The 27,915-nt window shown below is 45.9% G+C and overlaps 2 protein-coding genes across 2 annotated transcripts; both read left to right on the plus strand.

The window, feature by feature from the left end:
• Window positions 1–1,591: 1,591 nt before the first annotated feature.
• On the plus strand, window positions 1,592–5,817 carry LOC120313892 (protein BTG3-like; the record flags this gene model as incomplete). Its single annotated transcript, XM_039356281.1, has 3 exons — window positions 1,592–1,755; window positions 2,987–3,182; window positions 4,175–5,817. Coding segments are annotated over 3 exons (546 nt in total), but the record flags the coding sequence as incomplete, so codon positions are not given.
• Window positions 5,818–11,608: 5,791 nt separating this feature from the next.
• LOC120313890 lies at window positions 11,609–16,418 on the plus strand. The gene is made up of 2 exons (XM_039356278.1): window positions 11,609–12,426; window positions 14,986–16,418. Exons 1-2 carry the CDS (start codon window positions 11,615–11,617, stop codon window positions 16,370–16,372), a joined length of 2,199 nt encoding a protein of 732 aa, XP_039212212.1. The 5' UTR covers window positions 11,609–11,614; the 3' UTR covers window positions 16,373–16,418.
• The last annotated feature ends 11,497 nt before the right edge of the window (window positions 16,419–27,915 follow it).

Raw genomic sequence — 27,915 nt, forward strand, 5'->3', positions numbered from 1 at the left:
TGTAACTGATAGGCATAGTTTGCATACTAGTTTGACTACTCGGACGATTATTAGCACGCAGGTCACACCACAATTTGTGTTTGCTGTGCCCCGCCTGGAACTTGTTGCAGCAGAGTGTTGCACAGAGTAGATAGGCTCGGCTTTCATCCACATGATTTTGTGGTGTCAGTGCCGCCCTTGAGCTTCCAAGCAATGGGGGGGGGGGGTTGCAGTGTTTTGATTCCAAAATGAACAGTGTGAATCAGCACCTCCTCTCTTCATTGACGTGACCCTTATTTTGAAATCCCAGCTACACACTTTAGGAGCAAGTCTTAAAAGGCAGCAAAAGTTCACGGCTCAACAAGAACAAAAGTGGACAGCCAGATACGCCATGATAACAGTAACAACAACAACAACAATAATTAGTAGTAGTAGCAGTAGTAGCACTAGTTGTTGGAAGGGACCTTGGAGGTCATCTAGTCCAATCCCCTGCTCAGACAGGAAACCCTATACCCTTTCAGACAAATGGCTGTCCAGTCTCTTTTTAAAAATTTCCAGTATTGCAGCATTCACTGCTTCTGGAGGCAGGTTGTTCCACTGGTTAATTGTTCTCACTGTCAGGAAATTCCTCCTTAGTTCTAGGTTGTTTCTCTCCTTGATTACTTTCCATCCGGTGCTTCTTGTCCTGCCTTCAGGCCCTTTGGAGAATAGCTTGAGTCCCTCTTCTTTGTGGCAGCCCCTGAGATATTGGAACACTGCTATCATGTCCCCCCTCATCCTTTTCTTCCTTAAACTAGACATACCCAATTCCAGCAACCGTTCCTTATATGTTTTAGCCTAATCATCATTGTTGCTCTTCTCTGCACTCTTTCTAGAGTCTCAACATCTTTTTTACATGGTGATGACCAAATGTCCAGCAGGGGGATGAAAAATTAGGGGGGGGGAAGCACCTGTTCCTACAGATAGCCGTTGATTTACAACTGTTTGTTTAGTGATTGTTCAAAGTTACAATAATACTGAAAAAAATCCATCTTTGGGACAAGCATGACTGGATGACTGAGCATCTCCACAGACGCTTAGCATGGGCATTTGACACCATCTGCATCAGGATTACACAAATTTGCACAGTGGTGTCATGGCACCTGTGGTATGATTGTGGCTTTATTGGCGCCATTCTCTTCTGGAAGGGTGAATTCTTAAAAAAAAACAAAAAACAACTGAATAAAAATGAACAATGTAAAGAATGTTTTTAAAAATCAAATTGTTTTGTGATAGGTTCTTTCCTTTCAATCTACGGTTCTGTCGCAAATCCACCTTGAAACAAAACCTTTTTTGAACAACAACAACAACAACAACAGGATTGGAAGGGACCTTTGAGATCTTCTAGTCCAATCCCCTGCTCAGGCAGGAAACCCTATACCAGGGGTCTGCAACTTTGACAACTTTAAGACTTGTGGACTTGGGAGCTGCAATCCACAAGTCTTAAAGTTGTCAAGGTTGCAGACCCCTGCCTTATTACCATTTCAGACAAATGGTTGTCCTATCCCTTCTTAAAAAACTTCCAGTGTTGGAGCATTCACAACTTCTGGAGGCAGGTTGTTCCACTGGTTAATTGTTCTTTGCTTTCCTTCTTCCCAGATGCATCCGGATCAATAGGAAGCACCACATTGATGATTCCCTCCTAAAGGCGTGCACGGCCTGCGGTCTGGATTATTCAGAATTAGCGTTGCCCAGGGAAATTTCCATCTGGATTGATCCTGGGGAAGTCTGCTGCAGGTCAGCATGTTGGGCTGCATCCTGTCATTTCAATGATAGCCAAACGAACAGAATAGCAGAGTTGGAAGGGACCTTGGAGGTCTTCTAGTCCAGCCCCCTGCATAAGCAGGAAACCCTCTACCATTTCAGACAAATGACCATTGGTCATTTTAACTCTTTTTCATCTCTTGACAATCTCCAGTGATGGAGTACCCACAATTTCTGAAGGCAAGCCATTTCACTGATTGTTCTGTCTGGAAATTTCTCCTTAGTTCCAGGTTGCTTCTCTCCTTGATGATTTTCCATCCGTTGCTTCTTGTCCTGCCTTAAGCAGGAGACCCTATACCAGGGGTAGGTAACCTTGGCTCTTTTATGACTGGGGGACTTCAACTCCCAGAATTCCTGAGCCAGCCACACTGAGGGGAAAGGGAGAGATTTCCATGCTGAGCCATGCTGGAATTGTACAGCCATGCTGAAATGTATGCATTTCCTTGGGGTCGCTTTTAACTGCTTAACCCAGGGGTAGTCAACCTTGGCTCTTTTATGACTCGTGGACTTCAACTCCCAGAATTCCTGAGCCAGCATGGCTCAGCATGGAAACCTCTCCCTTTCCCCTTAGTATGGCTGGCTCAGGAATTCTGGGAGTTGAAGTCCATGAGTCATAAAAGAGGCAAGGTTGCCTACCTCTGGCCTAGGCCTAGGCCGCTTTCTGAGTCGTGGACCTCAACTCCCAGAATTCCTGAGCCAGCCACGCTGAGGGGAAAGGGAGAGGTTTCCAAGCTGAGCCATGCTGGCTCAGGAATTCTGGGAGTTGAAGTCCATCAGTCATAAAAGAGCCAAGGTTGCCTGCCCCTGCCCTATACCATTCCAGACAAGTGGCTGTCCAGTTTCTTCTTAAGAGCCTCCAGTGTTGGAGCATCCACAACTTCTGGAGGCAAGCTGTTCCCCTGGTTAATTGTTCTCATTGTCAGGAAGTTTCTCGTTAGTTCTAGGTTGCTTCTTTCCTTGATGAGTTTCCATCCGTTGCTTCTTGTCCTGCCTTCAGGTGCTTTGCAGAATAGCTTTGACCCCCCTCTTCTTTGCGGCAGGCCCTTGTGTTCCCCTCCTGGAGGCCTCAGAAAAGAGGTGGCTGGCTAGGATTTCTTCCTTCACAAGTCAACCAGCCCATCCCCAAATCTGAGCACCTGCTGAATTTAAGCCTGTTGATAATAGGACAATAGGCTGAACTTTTTCATTGGTTCTGCTCCTCCAGGCTTGGTGAGAATAACCAGTACTTCACGGTGAAGGAAGAGGAGAACACCAGCGGGAAATCAACTCCAGAGCCGGAGACGTCGGATTATCACTCAGAATCCCCCTCCGAGAATTCAGAGGATGAAAGTCTGGCCAAGTTTTCTAAGACAACAAATCTGGGCAAAACTCGGCCGGCTGGGAAAAACAGTCCCAAACAGGTGAGAGACCTCAAGGACAATGCAGGGAGGTGGGAGTTTGTTGTTGTGTTAAAAAGTGGCTCCTTTGATTTGCTTCTGCAATCTAAAAATGGGAGGCCTTGAAAGTCTTTTTTTATCTCCCAGTAACAAGACATTTTCTCCACCCTTGGTTGAATGTTCAAAGGAGCTCAGGGCAGTTTGGTTGTAATCCAGCTAAAAAGCAAAGTCCACCTCATGCTGCTGTTACAACCTCTTGTTGATAAAATGCAAATTCCTTGGAGAGAACTGAGTCGGAGGGAGGTGACTGGATTTGTGCCTCAAAGTTGGCATGTAGGCAATCTTGGGGAAAACCTGGGGAAAGCATTCTGGACAGTTGTCAAGATCACGGGCCTGCAAAAAAAAAAAACATCATACTTAACCTTTAACTCCCCTTAAATTAAGCCATATAAACAAATCTCTACAACAGTTACTATAAAATTTACTCATAAAATAAATAAATGAAGCCATGCTCCAAATTGAGATTAAAAGGGGAATATTGTTTTAGTTCAAGAGTCTCCACGCTTGGTAACTTTAAGACTTTTGTGGACATGTTAGTTGGGGAATCCTGGGTGTTGAAGTCTACAGGTCTTAAAGTTGCCAAGTTTAGGGACCACTGGTTTAGCAGGAACGTGGATTTGACTTTGGCTTACCCCATGTTTACCTAGCTAGCTAGTATTTTGATAATAAATGACTGGGAAATTCCAGAGCTTTTACACTGAACTGGAAGAAACAAGTTTTGGTGGGAGTTGATGGCACTTCCACAGAAACGCTGGGAGCTGAACTCCTCACCTTGAAGCATGTTATCTTAATTATAATGCTAGGCTTGATTTGATTCAGGTTGTCTCAGTGTGCTGGGCAGGGCCCACTTGCTTCTTTGTGAGGAGATCTGATGGGTTGTGAGTTTCCAGATCTAGCTTCAGGGTCTTGCATTCTCCTCCTCTTAACTTCCTCTCTCTCTCTCTCTCTCCTTCCAGCCTACCCAGTATTTCTACGTTCCAGCTCCTCTGTGGGTCCCGTGCCCTCAAAATGTGGTCAGCTACATTCCAACCTACCAGCCATTAGCGTTCTACTATGTTGACGTTCCCTCAAAATCACCTGTGCCCAGAAAACCCAACCCAAATCTCGTGAAACGCCTTACCAAGCGGGCCTCCAAAGCATGAAGACGTGTTGGGTGGACATCTTGGTCCCTCGACATCTCAAATCCTGCCTAGAATATGGCCTTGTTTACACTGACATTGGGACGTGGGAAGAAAACAATTGTTTTATTCTCTTTCAGGTGGTTGCTAACTCTTGGCTATTCTCCTCAGGTGGGGAATCACCAAGAGTTACCCTCTTCACCTTCAGACCCCCCCCCAAGCCAAAAGAGTGTGGGGGGAGGGGTGGCACTGCCTTGTTTCTATGGTGCCAAACAAGTGTAGCATTAGCATTGTATATTATTTAGCACTTCAGCATAGTAGGGATAAAACTGGAGACCTGGGTTTCTTCTATGTTGCACTCAGCAGGGGAGTGGGATCTAAGAGTTAGAGCAGAATGCGGCGGGAACGAGGATGGGAAAAGGTTTGGTTGTGGAAACTGAAAAAACAAGAGGGGAAAGAAAAACCAGGTCAACAAGCTTCTGTGCCCAGCCAACTTTGCTTAAGGTATTTTACGGCTTCTGCAAAACCTGGCTAATCGTGACTCAATTACGTGGGTGTGTCCTGTGATTTGAAAAAGCATAACCAACTATTTGCTGTTATCAGCAGGCAAGGGGATTCACTGTTGATGTTTGTTTCATATGTTGCCCCCTTCCAGTTGTTGAATCAGGGATTCTCAAAACTGCAGATCAGGAACCTGGGGGGTAGGATAGACAACCTTCTTTTGTAGGGAGGGTCAAAATCTGTGGGGTTTTTTTTTGTTTGTTAGTTTGTTTTAGCTTGATGGACTTTGCTCAAACAAAGTTGAGTTCTGATACATTGACGCCTGTCTCCTCTTTGTCTGTGGAACATTCAGCAAGCAATGGGCCAGCAAAAGTTGAGATTACAATTCGAAAACCATGATGAATAATTTTGAGAGGCAGTTTGGGTGAAGTGGTGATGAACACCAGCTGGATGACCTTGAGCCAGGCACTTTCTCTCAGCCCTAGGAAAGAGGCATTGGCAAAGCCACTGCCAAAAAAAAAGCTGCAGAGATTTCTCTGGCAGTCTCGGAGAATTGGACCAGACTCTTTGGAAAAAGAGGGGGAAAAAAAGATTAGTAATGATTTTTACAATCCATTCTAACCCCCAATAAAATCATTTGTTTTATTTATAGTGGCTTGCAGAAATTAATTTATCCATTTTTGGGTTCCTGGTACTGTCGAATTTGAGAATCCCTAGCTAATCCAGTTTCTGTTAATGATGAGACTAAAAAGATTGTATTGTGAACTCTTGTTATATATTGCTCAGCTATCCATGCCTTTGGCTTTTGAACTCTTTATTTCTACATTTCCAGATATTATGTTTGCAACTTAAGGGCTTGAAACTAAAGGGGGGGGGAGAGCTGATATTTTGAAAATAATTTTTATACCCGAAAGCAATTTCTGTCATTGCAAAGAGTGAGCAAGTTATATACAAGGCTGCAGAAATAATACTTAACCTACCTCAAGGGATGCTGTTATAAAGAGGGATGAATGGGAACAGATTACTTATTGTTATTATTATTATTTTAAATATTTGTAGCTTCTCTGGAAGGACTTGTTGATGGGCAAAGTATTATTAATGATAATTAATATATGTCTTGTAAATAACAATCAGGGACATTTTTTTTAATTTATAGAAGCAATGAAATTGTGTAAATAATATATATTATACCTGCAGCTTGTTTTTATGCACCATTGATACAATGTATTTTTTTTTTGCTTTTTTAAAAAATGCTTTTTCTATAAAACTTTTTAAATGAAATATTAAAAACAAGAAAGGATGAATAATAAACAATGGATTGGACTGCCAGTTTTGTGGAGTCAATTTAGGCCAGGGGTCGGCCACCTTGGCTCTTTTATGACTTGTGGACTTCAACTCCCAGAATTCCTGAGCCAGCCATGCTGAGGGGAAGGGAGAGGTTTCCAAGCTGAGCCATGCTGGCTCAGGAATTCTGGGAGTTGAAGTCCACCAGTCATGAGGGGGCCATAGTTCCCCCACGCTGGCTCAGGAATTCTGGGAGTTGAAGTCCACCAGTGTTGAGAGAGGGCCATAGTTCCTCATGCTGGCTCAGGAATTCTGGGAGTTGAAGTCCACCAGTCATAAAAGAGCCAAGGTTGCCTACCCCTGATTTAGGCAAACCGCTGAAATGAAAAGGAAGCTCCCTTTTCAACCACATTTTGGTGCTGAAAGTCGGAGATAAGATTACAAGCGGTCCTCGGCTTACAACTGTTCATTTAGTGACCGTTTGAATCCCATGGGACTCAGAACAGTGAGTTATGGCCATTTTTCACACTCATGACCATTATTGCATCCTCATGGTCACGTGATCAAAATTCAGGTGCCTGGCAACTGACTCATATTTATGACGGTCGCAGTGTCCCGGAGTCATGTGATCCCCTTTTGCGAACTTCTGACAAGCCAAGTCAATGGGGAAGCCAGATTCACTTAACAACCGTTGTTACTAACTTAACAAATGCAACAATTCACTTAACAACTGTGGCAAGAACGATTTTAAAGCTCACCTGTCTTTTTGCTTAGCGCCATAAATTTGGGTCTCAATTGTCGTAAGGCTTGGACTATCTGTACATTTAGCAAAGAGGTGGCTGCTTTAAAAAAAAAAAAAAAACACCTTTATCTGGTTCCGCCTTGGAAAAAGCTGTATTGTTGTATTGGATTTCTGCTTCTAGTGTAGATGTAAACAAAAAATATTGCTTTAAAACTGTGTTTCTCAACCTTGACAATTTTAAGGCATGTGGACTTCAACTCCCAGAATTCCACAGCCAGCATTGCTGGCTGTGGAATTCTGGGAGTTGAAGTCCACATGCCTTAAAATTGTCAAGGTTGAGAAACACTGCTTTAAAAAAGGGAGAAAGTTTTAGCTCTTTCATTAAGTAGATATACAAGTGGTCCTTGAGTTACAACTATTGCTTTAGTGACTGTCCATAGTTAAAAAGGCCCTGGAAAAAGCAACTTATGTGACCAGACCTCTTAATTATGACCATTAAAGCATTTCCACAGTTGTCCAATCCTCCTTCAGGTGAGTTAGCAACTGACACATATTTTTGATAGTTGCAGCAGTATCCCAGGGTCATCTGATCACCATTTGCAACCTGCCCAGCTGGCTTCCAACAAGCCAAGTCAATGGGGGAAGCCAAATTCACGTTAAGGACTGTATCTGGAGATTCTCAGTCATCCAGGTGTTTTTTCAGGAGGCAACTGGACTTTCTTGTTTTTCTTTGGCAGACATTTCACTTCTCATTCAAGAAGCTTCTTCAGCTCTGACTGGATTGTGGTATTCCTGGCAGACAGCTGGCCATTTACATTCTTTTAGAGCAGGGGTCCCCAATCCCTGTTCTGTGGACCGGTACTAGGCCGCGGCATGCCAACAGCCAGACTGCACAAACAAGCAAAGCCCCATCCGCGGGGTGCAGGCAGCACACAAAACCACACCCCCTCTGGTCCGCAGAAAAAACCTCTTGTCACATAACCGGTCCCTGGTGCCCAAAAGGTTGGGGACCTCTGTTTCAGAGAGTCATTGAAGTCCAGTTGTCTCCTGAAAAAGCACCTTTGGGACACCTTAAGGATTGCATTGTTTCGCTTAGCAACTGGCCAAAAAAAAAAAACCCATAAAATTGGGCAGGGTTTTTTTAATCACCTTGCTTAACAATAAAAAGTCTGGTTCCATTGTGGCTCTCTGTATACTGAGCTAAAGAAGGAAATAAAGACAGCTAAGACTGTTAAAAAAAATAAAATAATGCCAATGCATTTCAAATACAGTCTGAAAGCTGGAGATACCCTACCTGCAATTCCACCAAAAAACCACCAGGGGAGGCTGCTTACTTCTAGCACGGGTAAGATGTTATCGCAAGGCTGATTTAAGATCCATTCAAGTCAGCATTAAATCTTTGGGGACTTCTGCTTCCATAATCCTCAGCCTCCTGAGTTAGGGCTCATGAGAGCTGATGTGCACCCCATCACCATCCCGAAGCTCCTCAAATGGTTTGGGTTGCCCCTCCTTTTTCCAAAATCCCATTTCTCAAGGCCAAGATAAATTTGGGGAATTGCATCCTGGCAGACCAAAAGTGATACGTCAAAAAAACCTAAACAAACTAGATAAGATACTGTACTTATTTTATATATGTATATAGGTGTATGTTTGGACCTTTGTTACACAACTACCATATGTGAGACTTGTGTCAAGGTATCCAGGTTCTGAAATGGGGTCAGATCACAGAATTTGAGGGTCTGGATGGAAAGTGTGGACTGCCAAAGAAGAGGAGGAGGAGGAGGAGGAAGAGGAGGAGGAGGAAGGATTTGTAAAATTGGTCCCAATGTTGCACCCATAACACGAGTGGTTCGTTTTTTCTGGCCGAACCAAATGAATAAAGCCTCTAAAACAAGGGCATCCAAACTTTAGCAGCGTTAAGACTTGTGGACTTCAACTCCCACAATTCCCCAGCCATCATCATCATCATCATCATCATTATTATTATTATATCCCCGAAGAAGGAGAGTGCAAAAGTTGGCTTGAAACTCAACATTAAGAAAACCAAAATCATGGCATCCGGCCCTCTCAATTCCTGGCAAATAGATGGGGAAGAAATGGAGGTAGTTACAGATTTTATTTTTCTGGGCTCCAAGATCACCACAGATGGGGACTGCAGCCAAGAAATTAAAAGACGCTTGCTCCTGGGGAGGAAAGCTATGGCAAATCTAGACAGCATACTAAAAAGCAGAGACATCACCTGCCAACAAAAGTACGCATAGTCAAGGCCATGGTCTTCCCAGTTGCAATGTAGGGCTGTGAAAGTTGGACCATAAGAAAGGCTGAGCGCCAAAGAATGGAGGCCTTTGAACTATGGTGCTGGAGAAGACTCCTGCGAGTCCCCTGGACTGCAAGGTGATCAAACCAGTCAGTCCTAGAGGAGATCAACCCTGACTGCTCTTTAGAAGGCCAGATCCTGAAGTTGAAACTCAAGTACTTTGGCCACCTAATAAGAAGGAAGGATTCACTGGAGAAGAGCCTAATGCTGGGAAAGATTGAGGGCAATAGAAGAATGGGATGATAGAGAATGAGGTGGCTGGATGGAGTCCCTGAAGCAGTAGGCGTGAGTTTAAATGGACTCCAGAAGATGGTAGAGGACAGGAAGGCCTGGAGGAACATTGTCCATGGGGATCGCGATGGGTCGGTCATAACTTCGCAACTAACAACAACAAAGTTGTTTTGGTAAGGTTTTTCAGAAGTGGTTTGCTGCTGCAGCCGTGCTAGAGCGGAGAGGAAGGAACCTGTCCAAGGTCACCCAGATGGATCCATGCCTAATGTGGGAGTAGAACACAAGGTTTCTCAGCTTCACACCCTGATCTCTTAGCCATAACATTAAACTGCCTCTCTCCTTTTGCTTCTTAAGAGTTAAGAAACAGTGCACTCTAGTGGTTAAGATTTTGGATCCCAGCTTGGCAGACGTGGGCCTTGAATGCCTAGCATGAATACGTATTTATTTATTTTTTAAACAAATAATCCTGAAGCACCTTAGTTAAGAGATCTCCAACCTTTCGGGAGCAGGGACCGGTTCCATAGAGAGAGGTTTTTCCGTGGACAGGATGGAGCGTGGTTTCGCATGGTGCCTGCATCCTGCAGATGGGCCTTCATTTGTTTGTTTGTGTGGCCCGGTTTCTATCATGCTGTGGACCGGTGCCGGACCATGGACCGGCGGTTGGGGACCCCTGCCTTAGTTTATGCATAAGGGAGAATTCAAGTGGAAATAAGTAAGAGTGCTCTTCCTCTTCAAAATCAGCAGGAATTCTCAAGGTGGCTCTGGGGAAATTATTTAGACCCAAGGTAGTGTACATAGTTCTCAAGTTACACCACAATCAGGGCCAGAATTTCAGTTGCTAAGCAATGTCAAGCCCCGACGGCTTGCCATAAGGACAGGGACAGGGGGAGCACGAACGTCAACTCACCGGGGCGAGAAACAGCTGAGCCGTGCACCGCCACGCCCCACCGCCGCACCGGGCGAACTCCCTCTGGGCGGACGTCTCCACGAGAAGCACGACAGACGCCAACGCCACCTGATGGAACAGCGGGAGCTCCTAAGAGCCACTTGCGGGCTAATGGGAATGTACCTCGGCGGGAGAGCGGGGGGTTGTCTCTTAGCCACCAGGGAATCCGGCAGGGTGAGATTGGCGGCGGGCAACAGGGGCGCAGGTTGGACGCACGGACAGCGGGGCGTGGGGGCGGAGCTTCGTCGGGCAAAGGGACAGCACAGGGAACGGGCGTAGCATTTATCCATCTCGAACGGATGCTGGTTTGGGATGGGGGGCGGAGCTGCAGGGTGGAGCACGCCGATATATTGCGGTGGAGGGAAATCGGCCCCAGTGCTGACTTTGTCTCACATGCTTAATAAAGAGCTTGGTGGATGTCAGCGTGTGCCGGTCTTCTTTGCCTTGCGCTGCGGACGACTTTGGATACGTTGGACATAAAGTCAGCACTCATCTCCAACCCTCCAGTCTACGGTTCCCGTGTACGGCTACGGTATGGCGGAGGGGACTCAGGGGGCCGCCCTGGTCGAGGGGGAGGTGGCGGCCGGCGGGGTTGTGGATGCTATCCCGGCGGCGGAGCCGGTAGTGGCCCAGCCGGTAGTACGGCCGAAACTGTTACAGTCTGCAATATCGGAGCTCGATGTGGGGGAGACAGGAGCCGCTAAGCCACAGGAGGAGTGGTGGCAAAGCCCGGCGGTGACTGGACTACAGCCCGAGCAGCTCCTAACACCAAAGCCGAAGCTCGGGCATTCGGGGTGGAGGGAGAGACGCGCCACGATGGAGGACGATGAAGACTGGAGCTACTCCACGGCTCCGGGCCAGGAAACCATGGATATCTTGCGCCATCGGTTTGGTGAAGCAAGTTACAAGGGCGCCGCCGATATGTGGCAATCGGAAGGGGAGGCTACGGGTCGCACCCCCTCGTCTAGGTTCCGCCTGAGCAGTCCGCGGCTGCGGTTGCCTAATCCCGCAGGTGGGCCGGCCGTTATGGGACTCCCTTCGAGCGGGCTGCCGGGTCAGCCACGCCCAGCCCAGCCGGGCGGGGCCAGGAACGTGGCAGGAGGCCTGACTGCAACAGGGGGGAGGGAACGGCAGAGCTTCGCGGCCGGACATCCAAACGTGGTACCAGGCCAGCCCCAGGGGCCGTGGGGGCCAGGATCTCTATGGGGGGTTCCCCCTATTCCGGTTACCTTTGATGGTAACCCCGATCAATTGGCGATGTTCCTGGGACAGGCCATAAGCCACCTGGACCAGTTTGCACAGCTATATGTCTCCCAATGGGCTATGGTCGGCGCCATTACTGCCGCCTTGCGCGGGGAGGCGGCCGCGTGGGCGGCCGACTTATACAGTGACCATGCCCGGGAGTTGGGGAGTGCGGGGCTGTTTTTGGACGCTCTACATGGGCGGTTTGATGACCCCACTCGGGCACAGAGGGCCGAGGCAGACCTGCTGGCGCTCCAACAGGGGAAACGCCCGGCCATTGAGTACGTGCGGGAGTTTCGGAAATTAGCCGGCCGGTTGCAGTCTTCTTGGCCGGAGCGGATGTTGGTACATCAATTCAGAGCAGGCCTAGACCACGACCTACGGCAAGCCTGCGTATATCGGGGTGTGCCCAACAGACTGAGAGACTGGTTCAGGGTAGTGATCGAACTTGAAGCAGGCCTGAAAGAGGTATATCGAGGGTACGGGGATGTTTCGCGGCTGCGGCGTCCCGGGGATAGGCCTCGCGAGGGCAGCCAGGACCAACAGCGGCCAACACCAAAGCCACCAGGACCGTCAGGAGCAGCCGGTTTCCGGTGCTTTCGTTGTGACCAGCCGGGTCACCGCGCAGCCGACTGTCCAGCACCCAGCCCCCGTAAGGCCGCAGCAGTTGGTAGAGCCACACCACTGAAGAAGGCCACGGAGAGTTCAAGGGCGGTTGGCCAGCAGCCGACTCCAGGGGTGAAGCCAGGATCCCCGACTACGCCAATGCCCATAGCCGGGGTACGCTACCAGCCGGGGGACGAGGAGGACAGCCCTGACGAGGGAATGGCCGATCCAATGGTGAGTGATCCCATTAACCCATTCCTCCTCCCTATAGTCCTTACGAGTCCGGTGACGGGTGTACAGAAGGCGTGTCAGGCCTTGATCGACACCGGATGTACACGATGTCTGATGAGTAGGAAGGTAGCGGTGGACAGTGGGTTCCGGATATATCCATTATCACAACCCATACGGTTCGAGCAAGTGGACGGGTCATTGTTGGGGGGGGTCCCCGCGACCCATGTGATGGAACGGGTACGCATGGACCTAGGAGACCATTGGGAGGTATTACGATTCATTGTGGTGCCCATTATGACGAAGACGGTCATCTTGGGGTTGTCCTGGTTAGACAAATGGACCCCAACCATATGGTGGGAAGGGGGGTACCGTAAAGTGCGTCTCGGGGTAGGACCAACACCAGGGATCGGTGGTGACGAGGGCCAGGTTCCCAAGTACCCGGGGGTAGCGGCGCAACTCCAGGAAATGGAGAGAGAGGTAACATATCCCGAGGAATACAGGGATTTAGCGGCGGTCTTCAGCGAGGAGGAGTGTAATCACCTGCCCCCTCACCGACCGACGGATTGCGCCATAGAGCTATTGCCGGGGGTTAAGCTCCCGAAACCCCGGATGTACGCGATGACACCACCGGAGGTGCAGGAACTCCGTAGATACATCGACCAGAACCTAGCGCGAGGGTTTATTCAGCCTGCTAGGTCCCGGATAGCGGCTCCCGTCCTCTTCAAAGAAAAGAAGGATGGTTCATTACGCTTATGTGTCGACTTCCGGGGGTTGAACGCAGTATGTGTTGAGCATGTATACCCCCTGCCCCTAATGAAGGATCTATTGGCGCATTTGGGGACGGGCCGCATATTGACCAAATTAGATCTACGGGAGGCGTACTATAGAGTACGAATTAAGGCTGGCGACGAATGGAAAACGGCGTTTAACTGTCCGTTGGGCAGTTTCCAGTTTCGCGTCATGCCGTTCGGGTTACGAGGGGCCCCCGCGGTATTCATGCAGTTAATCAATCAGGTGTTGCATGAGCACCTATACCGCGGGGTACTCGTGTACCTAGATGACATTCTAATATATACCGAAACACGGGAGGAGCATGTCAGCCTAGTACGGCAAGTCTTGCAGAAGTTGCTGGAGGCCCAGCTTTATGTGAAATTATCGAAGTGCGAATTTCACCGGGAACGACTAGATTACCTGGGCTACCGCATCTCGGGGAGCGGGGTGGAAATGGATCCGGGCAAGGTGCGAGCCGTACAGGAATGGCAAGTGCCCCAGACTAGACGCCAACTGCAAAGTTTTCTCGGATTCGCGAATTTTTACCGTCCGTTCATTCCATCATTTGCAACCGTGGTGCATCCTCTTCCGGAACTACTGCGGACGAAACACCTCACAGCGAGGCCCCGCCCGAGCCAACGGCTAGAGTGGTCTGTGAGTTGTCAAAAAGCGTTTGAGTCACTGAAAACGTTATTTGCTAAGGAGCCCGTGTTACGCCACCCGGACCAGAGTGCCCCTTTTGTGGTCCAGGTGGACGCTAGCGATGTAGCGGTGGGGGCAGTGCTGTTGCAGAAGGATAGTGGGGGAGCGCTGCAGCCATGTGCCTATACGTCGCGTAAATTCACGACGGCCGAACGTAGCTGGACTGTCTGGGAAAAGGAGGCCTTCGCGATACGCTGGGCCCTGGCAACGTGGCGGCATTTGTTGGAAGGGGCCAAACTGCCCTTTGAGGTGTGGACAGACCATAAAAACTTGGAGGCGCTACAAACCCCGAGACGCCTGGCCCCCAAACATGTTCGATGGGCACAATACTTCAACCGGTTTAACTTCACACTGAGGTATGTGCCGGGGGGAAAGAACTTTTTGGCCGACGCATTATCGCGGATGCCGCAGTACCGTAGCAAACGGGAGGAGGTGATACAGGCCCTGGTGCCGCCTTATCGGCGTGAGACCGCTGAGACCGTAACCCACAGGTCCCAGGTAAGCGGGTTAGAGGCCAGTAGGGCTGCCTTACTGTCTGATACGTGGGCGAATGAGCATTCTGAATGGTTGACTACTCGAGACGGTGTGGCATGGAAAGGGGAGAGGATATACGTGCCCGAGAGCCTACGCCCCTCCGTTCTTCGAAGGTGTCACGACGCTAAACAAGCGGGCCACTTTGGGTTTTTAAAGACCCTGCACCTAGTGCGGCGGCAATTCTGGTGGCCCAAACAGAAAACGGATGTGGAACAATATGTAAAAGGGTGCCATGTGTGCGCTAGCGCGAAGCCCCGAGTAGGGAGGCCCATGGGGTTATTACAACCGGTGGCCGATCCATCCCGGCCGTGGGAAGAGATCGCCATGGATTTTATCGTAGAACTACCCGGCCATCGGGGCTACAGTGTGATATGGACCGTGATAGATCTCTTTTCCAAGCAGGCACATTTCATCCCCTGCAGAGGCTTGCCATCAGCGCGACGATTGTCTCGGTTGTTTGTTCAACACATCTATCGGCTTCACGGTGTACCTAGGAGAATAGTGTCAGATAGAGGGGTGCAATTCACTGCGAAATTCTGGAGGATGTTCGTTCGTTCGCTAGGGTCCTCACAGGCGTTGAGTTCAGCATATCACCCGAGCACCAACGGGGCGGCGGAAAGGGCAAACGCTATGGTGGAAAGGTACCTCCGAAGTTATGTGTCATTCCAGCAAACGGATTGGGTGGATTTATTGCCGTTTGCTGAAGTGGCATATAATAATACCGTCCACAGCAGTACGGGGTATACCCCGTTTAAAATAGTGTATGGTATGGAGTTTAACCCCATGCCCGAATTGTCACCAGAGGTGGCCAGCGGCCAGACCCCTCAAACATGGCAGTCCAAAATTTCAGGGTTGTGGGACCGGGTGCGGGTAGCCCGAAGGAAGGCCGAAGCTGCTGCCAAAGTCCAAGCCGACAAAAAACGGGCCGAGCATAAACCGTTCAAAGTGGGAGACTGGGTGTATTTAGCCACCAAATATCTACGTCTGCAGGTGCCATGTAAGAAGCTAGGCCCGAAATATGTAGGGCCTTTCCAGATCCTCAAAGTGGTTAACCCAGTTACAGTTCAGCTACGGCTACCCGCCTCTCTAGGCAAGGTTCACCCCGTGTTCCATAGTAGTCTACTCAAACCAACACATAGAAGTCCCTATGCTGACGGGGCACCAGGACCGATATCCGGGTCCCATTACGAGGTGCAGGAGGTCCTAGACTCACGGAAGCGATATGGTAAAACCCAATACCTCCTTCGGTGGAAGGGCTACCCGTTATCAGATGCGACCTGGGTGGGAGAGGGGGACATAAAGGCACCCAACCTGATTCGGACGTTCCATCGGAAGCACCCGGATAAGCTGGGGCGGAACAAGTGTAACGTTGTGTACTCAACCCCTTTCCTTTCCTCCCCAGGGGGACGCGTGGTACAGGGGGCCGCATGTCAAGCCCCGACGGCTTGCCATAAGGACAGGGACAGGGGGAGCACGAACGTCAACTCACCGGGGCGAGAAACAGCTGAGCCGTGCACCGCCACGCCCCACCGCCGCACCGGGCGAACTCCCTCTGGGCGGACGTCTCCACGAGAAGCACGACAGACGCCAACGCCACCTGATGGAACAGCGGGAGCTCCTAAGAGCCACTTGCGGGCTAATGGGAATGTACCTCGGCGGGAGAGCGGGGGGTTGTCTCCTAGCCACCAGGATATCCGGCAGGGCGAGATTGGCGGCGGGCAACAGGGGCGCAGGTCGGACGCACGGACAGCGGGGCGTGGGGGCGGAGCTTCGTCGGGCAAAGGGACAGCACAGGGAACGGGCGTAGCATTTATCCATCTCGAACGGATGCTGGTTTGGGATGGGGGGCGGAGCTGCAGGGTGGAGCACGCCGATATATTGCGGTGGAGGGAAATCGGCCCCAGTGCTGACTTTGTCTCACATGCTTAATAAAGAGCTTGGTGGATGTCAGCGTGTGCCGGTCTTCTTTGCCTTGCGCTGCGGACGACTTTGGATACGTTGGACAAGCAAGGTGTAATATAATAATAATAATAATGATAATAATGATAATAATGATAATAATACTAAATAAAGACCTACAAATAGAAATAGAAAGACTGTGGCAAAGGGAAGCAAGGGTAGTACCAATAGTAATAGGTGCCTTGGGTGCAATCCCAAAACAACTGGAGCACCGCTTGAACACCGTCGGCATTGACAAATTCGCCATTAGTCAATTGCAAAAGGCGGCCTTACTAGGAACTGCTTCCATCCTTCGACGATATCTGTAATACCATCAAACATCCATATCTGCCTATCCCAGGTCCTTGGGAAGGAATTGATAGGTAGACAAAAATGCCAAATCCAGTCTGAACATCTGGCTGACTGTGCAATGATCAATAATAATAATAATAATAATAATAATAATAATAATAATAATAATAATAATAAAAGGTTTGGAGGGACTTGGAGGTCATCTAGTCCATCCCCCTGCTCAGGCAGGAACCCTACACCATTTCAGACAAATGGCTGTCCAGTCTTTTCTTAAAAACTTCCAGTGTTGGAGCATTCACCACTTCTGGAGGCAGGGTGTTCCACTAGTTATTTGTTCTCACTGTCACGAAGTTTCTTCTTATTTCTAGGTTGCTTCTCTCCTTGGTTAATTTCCATCCGTTGCTTCTTGTCCTGCCTTCTGGTGCTTTGGAGAACAGTCATACAGCATCACAGTCTGGTTTAAAAACATCCCTGCTTCAGATAGGAAGGCGGTGCAGAGAGTGGCAAGGATGGCAGAAAAGATGATTGGCAGTTTCCCTCCCTTCCACCCAGGACATAGCACAGAAGCGTTGCTTGAGCAGGTTCCGCAGTATTGTCTAGGACAGTGGTTCTCAACCTTTTTAATGCCACGACCCCCAACCGGTCATAAGTCGAGGACTACTCAACCGGTCGTAAGTCGAGGATTACTCAATTGGTGCAGCACCATTTGCAGAATGGGACTTTTGGCGGGCTCCGCAGGGCAGAGACAGCCTGGACAATTCCTATTGGCTTTTGAAAGCCAATAGAATTAGACTCTATTCAAGAGAGTCTATTCTATTGGCTTTCAAAAGCCAATAGAATAAGAGGGAGTAGCACAGCTAAGGAAAAGGGGGAAAAAAATGGCGGACTGCGTTGTTTGGCGACCCCCGTGAAATGGTCGTTCGACCCCAAATGGGGTCCCAACCCACAGGTGGAGAACCACTGGTCTAGGACATTACAGATCCTCTTCACAACCTGTTTTCTTTGTTACCTTCTGGGAGGAAAGAGCTTTGTGCAGTAGTGAGATTCAGATAGGTGAACAACTGGTTCTCTCTGTGGATGCCACTTCCGGAAATCCATTCTGGGCCTGGGCAACCAAAAATTAGCTACTGGTTCTGCCGAAGTGATGCGAACTGGTTGAATCCCACTACTGGTTCCATGGTATCCGAAGCAGAACATCCAGATTCAATCACCATTTTGTTCCATATAATATTAACCTTATGAGCTCTAAAGCTTTCTCCTTCCGTTATGTATTCAAGATGGACAGTGATTAATATTTATATGTTACATATGGCTGTAGGTCTATACATATGTTGTATATAGCATGTTTAAATGTGTGTTATGTATGTGTACACTTTGAGAGACAACAACTAAATTTCATTTTTAATGTGTGCCGTTGTGCCCACAGTACGAAAACAAATGACAATAAAGTTTATCTAATCAAATCTAATCTAATCTCTTGACTCCCTCTTGAATCAAGCCTAATTTTACAGCCTTTTCAGCCACAGTTGTTTAATGAATCATGCAGCATTGAAACAAGCCTGGCTTCCCCCGTTGACTTTGCTTGTCAAATGGTCATTAAATGGAAGGTTATAATTTGAAGATTACCTGTTTTTCCGCAGTGTATTCCACAGTCAAAGGCCCTAAGACGGAGCGTCAGAAATACTGGGATCTTAACAGAGAAGCAATAGGAACTTTACTTTCCCTTTCTTTTTTCTTTTTATAAATATTTTATTAATTTTCTAATTTTACAATCGTGAGTACTTAATAAACAACATATCCATTGGTAATTCAGTGATACGTATTAACTTTCTCAATACTACACCATCCAGTGTTTCCTTGATCCTCTCGTCTTCCGGTGGTGTGCATTTTTCCACACTGGGCAAATATAATTCTTGTTACTGTGAATACATATACAATTAAATATAGACATCTTCATCACATTTTTCTGGTATTATACATAATATCGATAGTGTCAGTTTATAATTTCTAGCCAGAACATATCTCAATTGCATTTGCACTTAAAATTCAATCCATATCCTGTTTTTCCCACTTTTTAAAATTTTTAATTTCCCATCAAGGTTCAAAATCTCTCTATTGCTTATAATTTTCTCATAATAAATTATATTTGGGTAACCAAAAGCTTCCCTTAATCTTTTAGAATTTTCATATTTCATATTTCCTATCTCATAATGAAGTATAATATTCTAGTTACAAATCCTATCCTTCTAATTATAATAATACTTTTATTTCTAACAGTTATCCATTTTCTTAACCATATTCAAACATCTGTTTAATAGTATAATATGCCATCTAATAGGTTAAAACTTTCCCTTTCTTTTGTAAAGCATTAACTTTATATTGTCTTTTTTGTTTCTTCCCAGCAATTGAAATCCAAGAGTATTCTTTAGCTTCTCAGCATGGGGGATGTGTTTGGCTAATCACTGGAGCCTCCCAAAAATCTTTTTAAACTTTGTTTTCATCATTACCACAATTAGGGAGGTTAGCTTGCAGCAAAGAATCCTGGATTAACGTTTCATGCACTTTCTCTTGGGATTGCCCTGGTCTGATTGCTTATCAAGTTTATTCCTCCCCCCCAGAGAATAAATATTGTGGCCCATCTAACAAAGCAAAGCAACTCTACAATGCTCAAGATATGATCTTCAGTTTTGACATTAGGACAAAACAACAAGGTGGGAATGGATACAAGGCCAGGACGTTCGTTCTCCTTTAGGTTTAACCAGATCAAGGGGACAATCACCACTTAATTGCAGAGATGTACCAGTTTGAACTCATCAAATTACTGCATTAGAAGCCCTTCTGTTTTGCCACAATTTGGAATTATGTTATCTGGAAAGTCATCCTTAGAGGACAGTTTGCATGCTCAGGTGTAATTTGCAGAGTGAAAAGAGCTTATCCTGTTCTTTGGAAAGTTCAAGGTAAAAAAAAAATAGATTTGTGAGCTTTGTCGCTGCACTCTTCTAACTGTATCATCCACGAGTCCTATGGCTTAAATTTTGAGCAGAACAATAGCTCTGGAAAAGGTTAATGATTCTGTTGTGTCCTGGGCCGGATGAGGCAGTTTAGCAGGCCCAGAAATGTTGCAAATGGTCCCGGGCAAACCAAAAGCTGCCTAGGACCAGACTGGTTGGCACCGGCCTTGCGCGCAGGCGCAAGGCGCGAACAAAGGAGATTTATGATAGGCTGTTTGGGAAACTATAACAGGCCTGCGAGCCTATTGGTTACTGAGTGGTAACGTGGATCAAATAAAGAAGAACTTGGTTACAACGTGAGTGTGTGTGTGACGCTTCAATGCCACGAACCCCAAGACATAAAAGATTCCTAATTGGATTCTTTGCTCTCAACTGCATCCTGAAATCATTCTTGCTTTTACAAAATTCAGGAGCACTTTTTCTCTCCTCTGCTACAAATCTAAAGACCGAAGAAATTGTCCTAAAAGATTTTTATTATAGTGCAAACCAGATCCATGCCCAGAAGGTTAAGAGGTACTGCCGTCAGTCCAAACATCAAATATTCATATTTTCTTTTGCTCATCTTTCTATATGGCTGCAATGCACAGGGGTAAGATTAGAAATGCTCTCATCTAAAATCTAGCCAGGTAGATTCACACATTGTGGTCAGTAAAAATGGGGTTGGATTCATTCAGGGTTAGTGTGTTATGGGAATCCAGCCACTGTGACATGTAGAGGGTGGATTATAGTTTACTGTTTTATGTAAACTCAGTAATGCTGGCTTCTCTAACCCGTGATTAAAGCAAACTGTGGCTTGATGAAGCAGAGGAACTAAGCCAACAGAAAGCAGCTTTGCAGTTTTCCAGATTTGCTTCAGGTAGGACAAAAGGCTCATTTCCCCTGGAAAATAATTTAAAGATGAGATCAACGCTGCTACATAAAAAAGATAAAAACCTTCTACGACACATGCAATGTGCAAAATGACATTGACTTAATGCCGGTTTTCCTGTGAGTTAGAAAGAAGGACACCCTGATCCCAAAGCGTTTATTCCGAAATGGGAGAAGCTCAAAGTGCAGCAGTGAAATTATTAAACCACAATTCATTCTGCCTGCGTGCAGAAACTGGATAATGGGTTTTAATCACAGGGTGAGCTTTGGGGGGGGGGGCATCGGAATGGTTACCTTTGCTGCTGATGGGATGACTTCTCTCTCTGTTGTTCTATTAACGTGGCAGTCCTCAACTTACGGCCACAGTTGGGATTGGAAAATTCATCGTTAAGCATTGTAGTTGTTAAGAGAGGCATTGAGTGACTGCACCCAAATTTTCACCTACTTTACTGTGGTTGTTAAGTGAGATATCACATGTTCGTGGCTTATGATCTTCCCTGCTGGCTTCCCCATTGAGTTTGCTTGTTGGAAGTTCAGGGGTAAGGTCACAATTTGTGATCACATGACACTCGGGACATTGCAACCATCATAAATACATGCCGGTTACTAAGAGCCCAAATTTTGATTGCATGACCGTGTGGGTCATGCAGAAGGCCACCTGAAGAGACTAGAAGCATTTGAAATGTGGATTTATAGGTGGCTGTTACGTAGAAGCTGGGTTGACAAGATCAGAAATGAGGAGGTGATAAGCCGCCTGGGAAAGCCAAGGGAAATCATCAAAACAATTAAAAAATGAAAATTAGAATATTTCGGACATGTGATGCGACGCCCAGAAAAATACGGCATGCTCCATTTAATCCTCCAGGGAAAGATGGAAGGCAAACGAGGTCCAGGCAGAAGAAGAACATCGTGGCTTCAAAAATCTAAGGGGCTGGTTTGGACAAAACTCAGCAGCACTTTTTCGTGCGGCTGCTGATACAAACAGGATCGCCAATATGATCGCCAACATCCGATAACGGATATGGCACAAGAAGAAGAAGAAGACCGTGTGGGATGCTGCAAGGCTCGTAAGTGTAAAGACTGGTCATAAGTCATTTTTTTCAACACTGTCGTAGCTTTGGTTGTTAAACAAAAATAAGTCGGCGACTGCCTGCAAATCACAAATGCTTGCAATCTCTCAGAGTTTACTTGCAGATCAAGGTCATAAAACCAGGATGGAAATTCTGATCTAATCTTGCTGCAAGTCAACAGCCAAACTCTGCATGTCAAGCACAAAATTTGCAAACTGTAAGTAAAAGATGTGTATCTCTAACGTGCTTTACTAAATGTTTGGGGGGCTTTTTAGCAGAGAGCAAACACGCTTCAAAGGTGCATGGATCCAAAGACTGGCTTCCTTTTTACTGGAACAGCATCAGGAAAGTGGAGCCAAAATTAAACTGGCATGATTTGACTTGCACTTGTGGGGCAAGGAAAAACTCAGGTTTTAGGCAATAGACCGGAAATCTGGACAGACATTAGTTCTTCTTTTTAACTTTTTGTTTCCTTTGGGGCCAAATATAACAACATGCATTGGTAGGTTAGCCATTTTTCAAAGAATTATTTGCAAGGCTGGCCTCAATCTTGTTTTTCTTTGGGTTTCTCTGGGCTCTGCAAATGTTGGCAGGTTTAAGATCAGCCTTGGAGAAGGCTTCCCCCGGGACATGGATCACCAGCTTGTTTCCCAGCTTTTTTGTTTCATTTCTGCAGTTTTACCAGCAGGCCACTTGCAGAATTAAAGGCAACCCTTGGACAGGATGATGGTGGTTCTTGATAGATATTTATGGTGAGCGTGTCTCTCACCCTCTGATTGGTCATAAAAAGATCAGCTTTCTTTCTACCTTCCAAGATGAAGAAATGAAAATGCAACAGAGAGAAAAGGGACAAGTGGTAGATCCTTGTAAAAAAAAATGAACTTTTTGAATTCCTCTGTTAATATGGAATTCAAGCCGAAATACATTTTATATTTTCTTAAATTCTAAAATTCCCAGGAATGGAGAATTTAACCATGGCATAACAAGATGCTATTTGTTTGTTTGTTTGTTTTGATTGATTGATTTTGATTAGCTGATTGTTATCCCGCCTTTCTTGTTTTATAAAGTAAGTCAAGGCAGCAAACATACCTAATACTCCTTCTTCCTAATTTTCCCACAACAACAAGCCTGTGAGGTGGGTTGGGATAAGAGAGAGTGACTGGCTCAAGATTACCCAGCTGTCTTTCATGCCTAAGGCGGGACTAGAACTCACCATCTCCTGGTGATTGGTCTAGAGCAGGGGTAGGCAACCTTGGCTCTTTTATGACTTGTGGACTTCAATTCCCAGAATTCCTGAGCCAGTCAGGAATTCTGGGAGTTGAAGTCCACGAGTCATAAAAGAGCCAAGGTTGCCTACCCCTGCTCTAGAGTCACCCAGACATCTTTCATGCCTAAGGCGGGATTGGAACTCACTGTCTCCTGGTGATTGGCCCAAAGTCACCCAGATGTCTTTCATGCCCAAGGTAAGACTTGAACTCACCCATCTCCTGGTGATTGACCCAAAGTCACCCAGATGTCTTTCATGCCCAAGGCAGCACTAGAACTCACCATCTCACAGTTCCTAGACTGGTGCCTTATCCACGACAAGACCAAACTGGCTCCACATTGTCCATTAGGTCATGAAAAATGATATGATTTGTAACGACAACAAATAAATATGTAAATAACAGATCCAGATTTTCATCCTTGTGTTCTAAATGTTCTTCGCTATTTCAAGCTGCACACCTCATGAATCTCCACCTTTTGCACTATTTTCAAGTATAGGAAATACTTTCAAATCACAAGTTTTCTGCAAATGAAGCTTGAAGAGAGAGAGAAAATGTGGACTTTTATTTTTAGAGAGGGAAGGGGTGGAGCAGACGGATACTTGCAAATTCTGTGTGAAAACAACCAAGTCTGAAGTCCACTTTCTGATTCATCTCAAAAGTCCCTAGTGCAGTGGTTCTCAACCTTTTTAATGTCGCAACCCCCCAACCGTCATAAGTCGAGGACTACTCAACCGGTCGTAAGTCGAGGACTACTCAACTGGTGCAGCACCGTTGGCAGAATGGGACTTTTGGCGGGCTCAGCAGGGCAGAGACAGCCTGGACAATTCCTATTGGCTTTTGAAAGCCAATAGAATTAAACTCTATTCAAGAGAGTCTATTCTATTGGCTTTCAAAAGCCAATAGAATAAAAGGGAGTAGCACAGCTAAGGAAAAGGGGGGGGGGAATGGCGGACTGCGTTGTTTGGCGACCCCCGTGAAATGGTCGTTCAACCCCAAATGGGGTCCCGACCCACAGGTTGAGAACCACTGCCCTAGTGCAAATAGAAGAACCAAATTCAGATATTACAGAGAAATGTTGGCTATTTTTAATAAGCCTGGAAGTTCTCCCGAAGAACATGTCTTGAGTAATTTGCACCTCTTCTGTAAATATGTTCTCTTTGTTATTTCCCCTTTTTACATAAACTGTCTCATTATAGCTTTAGACCAGGGATAGCAAATTGCTGGCCCGAGGAGCTGGTTGCATCATGTGGAGGCTGCACCCACCACTGCAGCGAAAAAAGTCACGCTATGTCATGACACGTCATGTGACATGGCGAATTTGACACCCGTGCTTTAGACTGTTGATCCAATACCGAAATATTATACTATTGATATCTGAACTGATTTAATGGCAGAGTGTAACTCCCTAAGATTAAATTTGCCCCAAAGGTGAATGTAGATTGCGTTGAAATAAATCTCCAATCTAGGATCCATTTTGGTGTGTGGACTCATGCAATTGTTGCCTAACATGAGTTAGGCCATGTGTGGCTTAGTTTCCTGCTTTTTCTTGGCTCTTGTAGGTGGTTGGAAGTTTGGGTTTTAGGGCTCTGGACTTCTTTCTATAGAGGAAGTTTTGTTCCAGATGCTTTCAAGGAGGTGTGGATATCACCACTCCTAAACAAGGCTTTCCTGGACCCACCTTTGCAGGATAACTCTCAATTTCCCCTTTTAGGGAAGCTTGTTGAGAAGGTTGTTGCCTTTATCTTATCATTCTGTCTCAGACCTGCGATGGAAATGACATTGGTTGCTTTGGTGAATGGCCTTTGTCAGGACCTGGACAAAGAGAGTAGAATCCTCCTGCTTCTCCTTGACTTCTCCGTGGAGGTCAGTACTATTGATAATGGTCTCCTTTTGGACCATCTTTGAAGGTTGAAGGGTTTGAGGGGCTTACAATGGTTCTCCTCTTCCTAGGTGGAAGATAGCAGTGAGTGTTAATGAGAGAAACAATCTTGGTCCAGTTGCTTCCTTGTGAGGTTCCTAGAGGAACTGATCCTTTTTTCCATCCTGTTTAGGATTTATTTGAGACTCCTAAGAATGAGTATACATCAGTTGGGTGATGTATCATCCATAGCCTGATGATACAGGGATTGCCCCAAAGAAGAGGGAGTCAAGCTATTCTCCAAAACACCTGAAGTCAGGACAAGAAGCAACGGATAGAAACTAATCAATGAGAGAAGCAACCTAGAACTAAGGAGAAATTTCTTTTTTTTTTTTTATAAACAATTTTTATTTATTTTTCCATTTTACACCAACAGAAGCTTAAGAACCAGCATGGAGATATGGTGGTCAATTACAAAAAGAAAACAATAACATTATACGTATACAATTCACATAATATATCTTAAAACTTCCCTTTCTATCTATGTAGAAATTATAATCAATTAAATTCAAATAAATTCATTCATTAATATATCTAAATATAAATTTCCTTAATCAATAAAAGCTTTCAACCGCTCAATATCAATATAATCAAATTAATACAATCCTATAGCCAATTCATTCTTTAATATGTCGCTATATATAAATTAAATGCTTAAATCCAAACCAACGCTCTCTATCTATGTAAATTATTGGAATCTCATTAGTACATTTCTAACACAGATTTTCATTAAGTATATTACCTGATATAAATTTCATTAGTCAATAATCTTTTACAAAAGCTCCTTATCTATCCCAAAGATCCTGTTTTAAACTTTATTAATTTTAAGGGGAAATTTCTTGACAGTTAGAACAAGTAATCAGTGGAACAACTTGCCTGTAGAAGTTGTGAATGCTCCAACACTGGAAGTTTTTAAGAAGAGACTGGACAACCATTTGTCTGAAATGGTATAGGGTTTCCTGCTTGAGCAGGGGGTTGGACTAGATGACCTCCAAGGTCCCTTCCAACTCTGTTTCTCTTCTCTTCTCTCCCCTCTCTCCTCTTCTTCTTCTTCTTCCTCTTCCTCTTCAACTCCACTCCACTCTGTTATACACTGCTACCTTAGACCTTGGGAAAGTATCCTGGAAATCCCAGCAGGATATTTGGAAGCTGTGGGGATCTGGATGGGACAAAATAAGCTGAAGCTGAATCCCAAGCAAGTGATCTAGAAATATTTCTACCAGTTGTTGTGCAACCTCTGAGGGAGAAAGGCCTGGATTCAATTGCCCTCTTAGACTCACAGCTATTGTTGAATGTGCAGATGGAGATGCTAGTTAGGGTTCTTCACCCAGCTATGGTTTCTGGTACACCAGATATGTCACTACCTGAAGCGGGAGGCTTAGGTAATGATCGTTCATTGGCTCACCACCTCCAAGTTAGATTACTGCAATTATTTTAACATGGGACTGCTTTGTAAACTACTCAGAAACAGCGGTTGGTGCTGAATAGAGTTGCTTATATTTGCCATGGGAGGGCTGCAGTGACTTCTAATAATTTCCATGGTACAATTCAACGCTGAACGTCTTCAATGACTGTAGAAAGGTCCAAATGATCTTACAAGCTCATTGTTTTTAAGACTAAAGGGAGGGGAACAGGCTGCCTAAGGCCCACCTTGAATCCTGAGGTACAAAGCAGAATTTAAAGCTAGCCTTGTGATAACAACTAACTAACTAACTAACTAACTAACTAACTAACTAACTAACTAACTAACGAACTAAACCACAGAAGACCCTCCATCTGTGCATTATTTTGCATAACTGACAAAAAGAGAACATCGAAGTCTCTCTGGAAACATTTGCCTTCAGCTTACCATCAAAACTCAGATTTCTAATTACATGATATGGAATGGACACAAGATCAGCTTTTAAGTGAACAATAATCACACATCAATCAACAGATGGTCTTCAGCGATGCTCACATTTGTCTGCTGGTGTATCTCTCTCTCTCTCTCTCTCTCTTTTTTCTTCCCCAGCCTGGTTCTAAGACTCAGATTCCACTTCTTGATTTTCTGAATTTTCCTGAACTACTTACCATCTTCCCTGAAAGCGCATCCTCAAATCTACGACATCCCATCAAAACTACAATAGCTCCAGGCTTTAAATGGTGGTATATAGATAAATCAAAGCTGAATTTTATCTAACCAGGAGTTCCTTCTTGCAACTCTGCTTTTTTTTTCAAGATCTTCTCTCTCCGTAGAGGTGAAGGCTCAGTCTTTCCAAGCTAAGAGAGAGAGAAAAAAAGACTCTGACTTCCTATGGCTTCCCACTCTTCACCAAAATAGTAGCGCCTGTGTCATTTCGTGGCCTGAATCATAGTTTCTCTAGCTGCCAGGGGACACTGCACTGTTATTCATAGCTGGAAGGAATCGTGGGAGGTACTTATGCAACCGATGCTCAGTATTTCATAGCTGGCTGAGTTAAGCATGCTGCACTTGACTCGTTGAGACTCTAGAAAGAGTACAGAGAAGAGCAACAAAGATGATCAGGGGACTGGAGGCTAAAGCATATAAGGAACGGCGGCTGGAATTGGGTATGTCTAGTCTGATGAAGAGAAGGACAAGGGGAGACATGATAGCAGTGTTCCAATATCTCAGGGGCTGCCCCAAAGAAGAAGGAGTCAAGCTACTTTCCAAAGTGCCAGAAGGCAGGACAAGAAGCAACGGATGGAAACTAACCAAGGAGAGAAGAACTAGAACTAAGGAGAAACTTCCTGACAGAACAATTAACCAGTGGAACAACCTGCCTCCAGAAGTAGTGAATGCTCCAACCCTGGAAGTTTTTAAGAAGAGACTGGACAGCCATTTGTCCGAAATGGTATAGGGTTTCCTGCCTGAACAGGGGGTTGGACTAGATGACCTCCAAGGTCCCTTCCAACTATTATTATTATTATTATTATATCCAGAAAACATTGGATTGAACCATTAGTATTCTTATAAAGGAGAATATTTGTAGCTCAGAGCTGAAATGAGAGCTCCTTGGTGCTCTCTGAGCTTGCTTGCTTTTTTTGCAGACGTTTGATTACCCAACTAGCTCACTTCCTCAGTGTTAAT

This window comes from Crotalus tigris, unplaced genomic scaffold (assembly GCF_016545835.1).
Source record: "Crotalus tigris isolate CLP2741 ecotype Arizona unplaced genomic scaffold, ASM1654583v1 scf7180000018816.262180, whole genome shotgun sequence".
Taxonomy (NCBI): domain Eukaryota; kingdom Metazoa; phylum Chordata; class Lepidosauria; order Squamata; family Viperidae; genus Crotalus; species Crotalus tigris.

Coding starts and splice junctions, on each gene's coding strand:
- LOC120313890 (XM_039356278.1), top strand. CDS start 11,615: ATGTTCCTGGGACAGGCCATAAGCCACCTGGACCAGTTTGCACAGCTA. Junction 12,427..14,985: donor GACAGCCCTGACGAGGGAAT/GGCCGATCCAAT, acceptor GAAATTCTGGAG/GATGTTCGTTCGTTCGCTAG.